This window comes from Garra rufa, chromosome 5 (genome assembly GCF_049309525.1).
Source record: "Garra rufa chromosome 5, GarRuf1.0, whole genome shotgun sequence".
NCBI lineage: Eukaryota > Metazoa > Chordata > Actinopteri > Cypriniformes > Cyprinidae > Garra > Garra rufa.
In genome coordinates, this window is record NC_133365.1 from 3313862 (window position 1) to 3324796 (window position 10935).

Genomic DNA, 10935 nt, shown 5'->3' on the forward strand with positions numbered 1-10935 from the left:
ATATTTTCCAGTGGCTTCTATTATCTGCAATAGAACAAAACATTATTAGCATTATTATATCCACCAACGCTTATCAACCAGAAAGCATCTAAATAAGTTTATATGAACATCTATAAGCTAAGCCTCAAGTAAGTGTGAATAAAGTGAGAAGAGTAAGTGTATTTACCTGGTAAAACTGACCACAAACTGCAGTCTTCGTTGGACTTTTTTGCTTCCCTACATCAAGCACAATCAAAAACTAAACCATCAGGTAGGGTATTTATTCCATTACATGAATTAGGTGTATCAAATCAGTGTGTGTGCAAGTAAATGCATGAATTTTTAATACACTCTTTTCATGTACCTCTAGCTGCTTTTGAATAAGGCGGCGTCTGGTTTGGAATTTCAGTCTCCTCTCCTCTGTGTCCAGAGCGATATATGGACTCAACAACAACCCTGGATCTATAGAGGTGGACAAAGACCTGTAGCAAACAAAAGAAACAGATTTACACATTCATACACACTGTCAGTCTTTGCATCTGTGAGCCAAATAACCAAAGTGATTGCTGATATTATAAACACAAAACATGTTCTTTTTTTAAAATACATTTTTACGCATTTGGCAGACACATCTAAAACAATGTGTATTGTGTTTTATTAGAATGTGTTCACTGGGAATTTAGCTTTAGAAAAGCAACAAATTCAGTCGTAAAGAAATTATGTTTTTTGAGGAAAACATTTCAGGATTTCTCTCCATATAATGAACTTCTATGGTGCCCCCAAATTTGAACTTCCTAAATGCAGTTTAAATGCAGCTTTAAAGGGCTCTAAATGATCCCAGCTGAGGAAGAAGGTCTTATCTAGCAAAACGATCGATTTTCTAAAAACATTTACAATTTATATACTTTTTAATCTCTACACAGAGTGCACACAGAGCTAGACAAGACAAGCATTTGAGGTTAAAAAGTATATAAATTGTAAAAAAAAAAACATCATTTTGCTTTTTTAAGACCCTTTTTTCCTCTGCTGTGATCGTTTAGAGCCCTTTGAAGCTGCATTTTGGAAGTTCAAACTCGGGGGCACCATAGAAAGAGAAATCCTGAAATGTTTTCCTCAAAAAACAATTTCCTTAGGACTGAAGAAAGACGGGCATGAACATCTTGAATGACAAGGGGGTGAGTACATTATCTGTAAGTTTTTGTTCTGAAAGTGAACTACCCTTTTAAGTAAAACCAAAACATAAAAATAAACAGTAGAAACATGCAAGATATAGCATGCATCAACACAGTTTATATAGTCACTAACATAGTGGATACAACATTTATATGATAAAATAATTAATGCATTACATTACAGAGTAAATCCTCTAATCTTCTTTTGTGATGAAAAATCGACAGGTCATTCCTTGTGAAGAGAGTTTGAAAACAGAAGGACAGAACTATAAATAATAAAATATTTTGAATATTCGTCAGCCAGTTATGTGCAATGCACGGAAACACAGACTGGCATCGGCTTCAATTTAAACATCTGTGAGAAAGGAAGCTTATTTATATTAAGAGACAACACAGAGGAAGCTGTGTAAGATACTGAGAGGAATTCACACGTTCATGCATGTTTACACGCGCACGCACACACACAGTAATAACCATAAAGCCTTGTGTCTCAAAGTCAATTTTTATTATACATCTTCAGAGATACAGTTTGAGTTTCGTTTCTCTGTGCAGAGCAGGGGACCAAAAAATCATTTTTTTCTTTTTTGCAAAATATTTATGAAAACTGGCAATGCCCAGCATAGTCAGCATGAGTCTTTTACTTTCTTCTCTTCTATAAACAAAAATAAATAACATTCTTTTCACATAGGAAACACCTACATATAATAAGCAACAGAAACAGGAACTAAGAAACAGGTGCAGGAGGGGTGTGACTTGACAAATGCGATCTAATAAGTATGCAAATATGTGCAAAAATAGTAAGAAGACTGAATTTTGAGACATTTGCAGTCTGATATAAATCTTTGAATGTTATCCAGTTGTACAAAAATAACCTGGTTATGACACAAATAAGTAAAACAATGTTAAAAAAGAAACATTGTGGGGAAAAAAATGCTTGTTGAGGGCGTTAGTGATTTAAAGATTAAAGAAAGCATATAGGATATGATAACTGCTACTGGTGTTTTTCTGTAAAATTTTAGTGCCAAGTAAATGGCTGTTTTTCATACACATTCTATGTACATATGTAAACACAACGGTCTCATTTATAAAACAAGCAGAACAAATTTCTCAGTAAATCGTTCATAAAACTATTCTTGCTTTGAATAGTACAATTTGATGGAAATTCACTCTGCTTGTGTTTGGCAAATGAGGCCCATCTTAGTCATTCACTGTTGCACTGAGGACATTTTCCTCATTTAGAAACCTCAAGTATTATTTTTATGGTGACTCAGACTGTCTTCTCAAAGGTCAAGGGTCTAAATGATGTTGAATCAATGTGAATGAGTAACGAATGAAAATGCAATTTCGTTTTCATTGTCTTGGTCTTTACATTCTGCAATCCTTCATACGCTTTAAGACGCAATTTGCATGGTTGTAGAATTTTTTGCAGGAAAAAAAAAGGGTAAATATATAAACAACTATTTAACATGTAAACTCACCAATGATATTGTCATCTTTTCATAAACCTTCGGTTTTTAATCGCAGTCTCAAATAAGAATTTCTCAAAAAGCAACATTTGCAAAGCAGGATTCATTCAGATATGCTGCAGCTGCTGCAGAGAAAATACAACACGAAAACAATAAAAAAAAGTTTAATCTCTCTTCATGACATCACGTCTGCTTTTAAATATATTTATAAATGTACAAACATACAAAAAAAGGATGTGGTACACTCAAAAAGTCCTATGTGACGTCCCTTGGAACCTAAATCATACAGTACAAAAAGACAGAAACATTGAAATGCAGGATGAGACGCTGCAGTCCGTCAGGCTAATGCTAAAATAAAACAACTAATGCTTAAAGCCGAAGAAAAATTTCGGCTGTATGGTTGGGAATCTTGCAAAATCGCAGATTTGGATTCATGGATCCACCCAAACTGATGACCAAACCACTCAATAATCTTTCTAATCAACAACAATTTGATGAAGTCTTTCATATCTCAGATGAAACAATGGGATAGATAAGTACTTGGTTTTGGCAACCATGTTCCCTCAACTAATATGTGTGTGTGTTTTGGAGAGAACAGGTAGGTACTCACTGATTTTGAGGCTGCTTCCTTCTGTCTTTTGTCTTCTGATCTTTCCTTTCCTCATCTGACTCTACATCTGTCTCATCGACACATTTCTCTTCCTCATCTTCCTGCTCTTTCTCTTCCTTGCTAACACTTCCTCCCTCCCTTTGTCTTTCTCCTAAACTTGCAGCGGACTCAGTCGCCTCAGTCTGGCTAACCTGCAGGTGGTTTGTCTTAGCTAAAGGCGTTGGGAAAGCAGTCTGGTCCCGTTGTAACTGGATTACACTGCTGACCTTGTAGGGCTGGCACAGGTGCATGGTGGATAAGTGTGGTCTATCTGAGAGGTTTCGGTCCCTTTTCAGGCGATTATGCGAGTAAAGTCCCTCTGTCCTCCCGCCAAGGGGCGCCGAGGTGGTGAGGTCACTAGAGGCGACAACAGGGGAACTAATCTGAGGTTTCGTGATAGGCGAGGGACAAAGAGAACTAATGACATCCTTCAAAGGTATCCTAGTGGCCGGTCTACTCTGGCGGCTAACGGAAAGGTCATTACCATCTGCCGAGGACAGTTCTTTGACGTCAGTCATGCTGCTGTTAATGGGTCTCATCAGAAATAGGTTCTGGTGTTGATGACCCGATGACTGGGGCGAATCTGAGCTCATAGAGGGCGTAGTGAAGGGGTTGGGTTTGATGGCATGACTTGTCGGAGAATCCTTTCCTATCTGGGAGCTGCCGTTTTTTGGATCTCTTGGAGTCGAGATCTCAAATTTTTGACTTTCGGTCCTCCTAAAACCCATAATGCAAGAGCTACCAGGTGTCAAGACTGGTTCTTTGTTGAGTTCCGCAGGTGTGCCTACAGATTCTGCTTGTGTTTCTGTTTTGAAGAATCTTCCAGAGGTTGATGCTGAAGCAGAAACTGGAGTTTCGATGTGAATCTTTTGAAGTTCTGGTTTAACATCACACTCCGCAGGTGAGGTCAGGGAGTCTACAGACTCTTCCTCCTGTTTGATGTTTGCGGCGAGAGGTGTAGATTCCTTGGCTCTTTCAGCAAGAAATCTCCTGATCTCTTGCTCAATGCTATCATCGCTGTCTACCGAACTGTCGTCTTCTGGATGCAGACTGGAAGTAAGTACATCCACATCTTGGGGCTTGGGAACCCCACCATTCCCAGTCACCTTGTCGGCTTGTGCAGGACTCCTAGATTGTTTGATGTTCTGGTCTTCTGGTTTGCCTTTAACCGCTTTGCTTTTACGACCCTTGTTGTTTTTAGTCTGAACATTCAGTGTTTCTTTGCCACCTTTCAAGATGTCAGACTTGCTTGCAAGCTTGGAAGGTAGGATGCTCTTCTGGTCTGTAAAAGGCTTCTGTTTTTTCACAGCATCCAAAGGTGAAGCATCGGAAGGTCTGGTGCTTTTTCTTGCCTTCAGGTCCCTCACTTTCTTTTTGACCTTTTTCTTTGTTTTAAGCAAGTCTTTAATTGCGGCATCTAGATCCTCATCACTGTCCAAAGAGCTGCTTTTGTCACTGCTGTCGTTTCTCTCAGAACCAATCGCATTCTTTGGGCTGGACATACTGTAAGAGGAACCCTTGTCTTTGGGTAAACTACTATCTGTACCCTTATGAAGTGGAGAGTTCTGCTTTCGGTTTTTCAAGGTGGTTGGACTACTTGAATGCAATGTCACAGTGGGAATTGTTGAGTCACTATGAATCAGAGGTGTCCCTGGAGGCTCCTCTTTAACATTCAAAGCCAAGTCACCATCTCTGGAAAGTTTGCTTTGTTCTTCTTTGAATTTGCGTTTTTTTGACAGGGATAGCCTGACGGCTTTGTTTATCTGGGTTTCCTTCATCTTCTTCTTTGGCTCTTTGCTCGCTGTGGGATCTCCTGAAGCTGGCAGAGGTGCACCTGCTGTTGTCGGAAGCTCTTTGTTCAATTTTGCTTTATGCTCCAAAAATTTCCTAATCTCTTGTTCAATTCCGTCCTCACTGTCGACTGAGCTTTCATCACTTTTATCCACAGATGTTGCAACAGTTGGGAACGTTGGTGTCTGGAGCAAATTCCTGTTAGCAATGCTCAAGCTGGACTCAAACACTTCAGGCATGACTGTTTTGGAGATGTCTAGAATGGCTTCAGCACACATCAGCTCAGCAGTGTTGACCTTTAAGCTGGAATGGATTTGATGTTCGGTGTGGGTTGGTTTTGGGTTTGAAGGGGGTGGTGTACACCCTTTGACTTTAGAGCCCTGGGATGTGCACTTGTTTAAAAAGTGGCTTACACCCAGTGGTGTAGGGAGATTAGACTTCTTGGTTGGTAACTTCTTCTTGCTCTTCTTGGACAGTGTTTTGAGTGGCTGAGTGCTCATGCATTCAGGAGAAGCAATGGCTGGTTTGCTACGTTGCACAGGCACAAGTTGGGCAGGTTTGAGAGGACTTGTCTTTTTCTTCTGCTTGTGTTTTTCTTCCTGGAAGAGACGGATGGCTTCCTCTATACCTTCATCACTGCTCGAATCTGAGTCCTCCCTTTGTTGTGAAGATATCAGGGTGTCTTTTTCACCTTCCTGTTTTTCTTTTTTCTCTTGCTGGAATTTCTGAATCTCTTCTTCAATTCCATCGTCGCTGCTTGAATCAAGCCATTCCTCTTCCTCTTTAATGACGAGGCGAGGTGGAGATCTGTCCATTTCTGAAGACGAAGAAGATCCTTTCTTAGCTCTAGGTGGAGGAAGACTTTTTACAGGCGGAACTTTACTTGTGTCTGCTTTCTTAAAGGGATTTTCTTTGCTTAGCTTTTTCTTCTTGACTTTCTTTTTCAAGGGTTGCATCCCACTCAAGGCTCTCTGTATATGATTGCTAGCAGATAGCACCTTACCACTACTGGAATGTGAGAGATGTTTAGCAGCATCTGGGACAGTTGGTTCCCTCCGCTGAAGCTTGGGCGCTGGTGGCGAACTTGTCATTGGATCCCCTTTGCGCTTGTGGTCCACCTTTTCTTTCAAGTACTCCTGAATGGCCTCCTCAATGCCTCTGTCCACAGAATCATCACTGTCTGAATCGTCACCAGTATCAGACCTGGCGGTCTGTAGCTTAGTGTCCGCCCCCATTCGCCGGGATCTCACAGATGTGTCCATGAGTCGCAATTGACCCTTGTAGCCAGCTTCGTGGCTGGAATGAGCAGCCTTTTCGGTCTGCATGTTATCGCTCATGTCCGAAGACTGGGTGCTGTGGAGGCTCTCTATAATCATCTGGATCTTCTGTGGGATGGGGGTGCCGCTAACAGAGGCAAGATCGCTGTCTGAGGCACTGTCATTGAAAAAGAGAGGCAGGCTGCAGCTCTTATTGGACCTCCATTCCGAGTGAATAGCCACCACCGGAGGAACTGTCTTCAGGAACATTCTAAAAGGTCGGAATGGAAGGGATGTAGGTGCATGGGGAAGCTCCACCGGTGATCTTGTTTACATTCTAAAATGGAAAAAGAGAATCCTTAATTTTAGCAACAAATAAGTAACATGTAATTCTAAAACATAACATGACAACATAAGCAGTGTTTAGCAGAGTGGTCAGAATACAGTTGAGGTCAAAAGTTTACACACACTTGCAAAATGTTTATTATTTTACCAAAATAAGAGGGATCATACAAAATGCATGTTCTTTTTTTATTTACAATACATTTATATATAGTCCACAAAAGAAAATAATAGTTGAATTTAGTAAAATGATTCAGAAGTTTACATACACTTGATTCTTATCAAATTCTTGTTAACTGTTTGTCCTGAACAGTTAAACTGCCTGCTGCTCTTCAGAAAAGTGCTTCAGGAATCAGGCCCCGCAATTTCTTTGGTTTTTCAGCATTTTTGTGTATTTGAATCCTTTCCAATGATGGCTGTATGATTTTAAGATCCATCTTATCACACTGAGGACAAATGAGGGACTCATATGCAACTATTACAGAAGGTTCAAACTCACTGATGCTTCAGAAGGAAACACAATGCATTAAGTGAATTTGAAGATCAGGGTAAATTTTAATTATTTAGTCTTTTGGGAAACATGCAAGTATCTACTGTAGCTTCTGAAGGGCAGTACTAAATGGAAAAAAAATATGATATATAGGCAAAATAAGAAAAATGTACACATCCCCATTCTGTTCAAAAGTTTACACCCCCAGCTCTTAATCCTTTTAATCCTTTTAATTCCATCATGTTTCCTTTTGAAGCACCTTGTGAGCATTTGAACCTTCTGTAATAGTTGCATATGAGCCCCTCGGTAGTCCTCAGCCTGAAAAGGTGGATCTCAAAATCATACAGTCATTGTTGAAAAGGCTTCAAATACACAAAAATGCTGAGAAACCAAAGATTTATTTCAGGACAAACAAGGGACTCATAAAAACAACACATACACATACACATACACATACACATACACATACACATACACAAATACAAATACACAGATGTGGCTCATTCAGGTAACAACATAGTATTAAGAACTAAGTGTATGTAAACTTTTGAATGGGGCCATTTTTATAAATTCAACTATTATTTTCTCTTTTGAACTATATATAAACATACTTTATGTGAAATATCTTGTTCAGGTCAGTACTGAATAAAAAAAATAACATGCATTTTTTATGATCCCTTTTATTTTGGTAAAATAATTAACATTTTGCAGATTCTGCAAGGTGTGTAAACTTTTGACCTTAACCGTATCACATTTAAACTGATGTTTAATGTTTAATTTTTCAAAAACATTTATGATAGGCAAGACCAGCAGTAGGAGAGTAGTAAGTCACTTTAACCACATAGAAATTATCTACAGGGATGAAATCAGTCATATAACAATTTCCTTCACATCAGTAATGGTTTAAAATTTTATTGCAATCAGGTTAATGAATGTTAACTAACAGAACATGCATCGTCAGCAGATTCTGTGAATTTCATTAACAGTCTGTTCATGTTTTTTTAACTGGCAAACATTTTGGGGGAAAATTATATAAAAGATTGAACATTACTGATATTAAAGCAAACAGATGTTACCACATTCCCCAGTCTCCTCTATAACAGGCAGCGCTGTCACAAAAATTTACAGAGCCTGGTACAAAATTTATTGTTGGGCTTCCCAACCTCCAAGGCAAATGAGTAGACACACGACTGAAATATGGGTCATTGCTGGGTCACAGACAGCAGAGACAAAACGTAGCTAAATTCAGTTAGTTTTTTTGATTGCACTGTTTTTTTTTTTAGTTATTTATTAGAAAGGCTACTAATACAATATTTAGGCCAGTGTTTATTTGCAAACTGGGATTTCACAATTCAGTCATAATAGTGCTTAGAGCTCTGCCACGTTTACAAGTATTGGATTGCAATTACACAGGCAAAAATATAAACCTCCCTAAAACTTCTTTGAGATTTGGAAAAAGCCAAAGTACCATCATCATTAGGCAAGGAGGATCTGTGGGGGATATTTAACTTTATTGGCCATTCAGAAACAACCCAGGTCTATTAAATACATGACCCTGGACCACATAAGTCTTGAGTAGTACGGGTATATTTGTAGCAATATATATTATAATATCGGGTATATTATATTTGATTAATAATATGCATTGCTAAGAACTTCAAAGGCAGTTATCTCAATATTTTGACAGTTTGCACATCCAGATTCAAAATTTTCAAAAAGTTGTATCTCAGCCAAATATCCTATTCTAACAAACCATACATCAATTGAAAGCGTATTTATTCAGCTTTGATCAACTTATAAATATTTGCAAGTCAGAACAGGTGTTTCAGTGACATCTAATGAGAATGAGAAATTTCAACCCTTCACTATTCACTATGAACATACAATAACCAAACCTAACTTGTATATTTGAAAATTGATACATTTTATATGTTGTTGTAACGTTAAATAAGACACTTTCTGGAAAAGGGCTGTTTTGACACCATTACATTACAAAAGACAAGTTCCAGTCCCAAACTAAAGACCCCAATGAGTCGGTTCTTTTTTAGTGAATCAAAACAAAAAGTACGACAGGTGTAATCCCATTCTCGAACGAATGATTCTTGTAAACCGGTTCGTTTTACTAAATAAAAACATCTCGTGCGAGTCCTGAACAAACGACTCTTCTAACCAGATTCTTTTTACTGAATCAACTGCGACCACAGTGGTATGAGCTTCGAACGAATGACTCTTATGAACCGATTCTTTTAGTGAATCATTTTTGATTCAGAGCGTTTGCTGAATGAATCCGACTCACTGAACTGTACATTATTACTTTCTTTACTTTACTTTCTAATTAGCCCAGAACTGACAGTGTGTTAGGCTATGTTGTATTTAAGGTTAGCGTATTTACAGATTAGTTGTTTATATGACAAGGTGTGAAATTTAAAAGTTTTGATTCAGTGGCGTTTTATATAAATGACTAAATAAAAATATATACATTAATTTGTATCTAATATATAATTAGAACCAATTATTGGATAAGATTTTACTTATACACCAGCTAAAAATCCGTGTAAACATGTATTTGCGCTTTGTTACGTTTGCTGAATGATATTATCACCGGAGGAGAATGAATATGAACAAGAATTGCATTCATTTAAAATATTTCTTCGCCTATAAGTACTAAACGAATCATTCATTGAACGGTTAATGAATCAGAATCGTTAAGAGGAATCAGAATAGCTATATTATATCGATTCCTATTGCTAATTTTAAGGGTGCATAGGCTACATGCATCTATACCCGAGCGGTGCTGTAGCCGAGGCCCCTCCGCCGCCTTCACCCGCTTCATCTCCTCAGACAATAAAGTCCCGTAAGTTTTGACAAAATAACTCCCTCTACTATGATGCCACAATGAAACTCCCGCCAAATGGATACATTGTATCTCGTCTGCACTTCATTGCGAGAAAGTTGTAGCGTTTTTTGTGCTTTTGCAACCCGTCGTCAGAGCTCCGTCTCACCGGCGCACCGGGCTGTCCCTGCCCGCAGCTCGCGGCTCTGCCTGCACTCGCGACCGGGGAGCGGAGCTAAGAGACACCGTAGTGGAACCAGCGTCTTCCGCCTGCCGGCCACGGTGTCTCCGGCCGTGTTTACACTCGGTTAGAGTCAAAGGAGGGTCTGTTAAGACAAAGCTCGGAAGTCGTGGGTTTAAATGTGACATTTAACACAACACCCCTCTAATGTAGCAAAGAAAGGGAAGGAAGAAAGGTAAAGTTCGCCTTGAGATGTAACCGCTGAGACGCTTGCGGGGCCTCTTCCACTTCTCGCCGGTTCATTTTTGCAAAACCCTCTCTTTGTATTGTCTCTCTCTAACGAAAAAAACATCACAGAAGTAACAACCCGCTGCATGCATGCGACAGATAACGGGATGAGGCTCACCTTACGACTGATGAACAGCTGTTGCGTTTATCTTCCAGTGTAACAGATCCAGCTTTTGTAATTCTTAACACATTTTTTGGAGTGTCCACATACGGGAGCGGGCGCGCGCAGCCGTCTCGTGCACCCCTTCTGCCTTCCGACTTACCTTCAGAAATCACTTAAAGATACAGTACTGCAGAATGGACTGGAATTGTGGTGTGAAATTAATGATGGAGTCTAAAAGGTATTGTGGTTTATTCTTAGTTGAGTTTGATTGAATGGTCATGAAAAACAAGCCAACAAGTGTCCAGTATACATGGGAAAAGCATTTTTACATCAAGTTGTTGAGAGAATGACCACAGTTTGTAGATGTGGAACCTGTGAATGTTTG

General features: G+C 39.1%; 1 protein-coding gene across 1 annotated transcript; it reads right to left on the reverse strand.

Moving 5' to 3' along the window:
- Positions 1 to 1634: 1634 nt before the first annotated feature.
- ppp1r26 (protein phosphatase 1, regulatory subunit 26) lies at positions 1635 to 10683 on the reverse strand. Its single transcript, XM_073840535.1, has 2 exons — positions 10566 to 10683; positions 1635 to 6650 (listed from the first exon to the last, which is right to left on the reverse strand). Exon 2 carries the CDS (start codon positions 6581 to 6583, stop codon positions 3224 to 3226), a length of 3360 nt encoding a protein of 1119 aa, XP_073696636.1. The 5' UTR covers positions 6584 to 6650; positions 10566 to 10683; the 3' UTR covers positions 1635 to 3223.
- Positions 10684 to 10935: the final 252 nt, after the last annotated feature.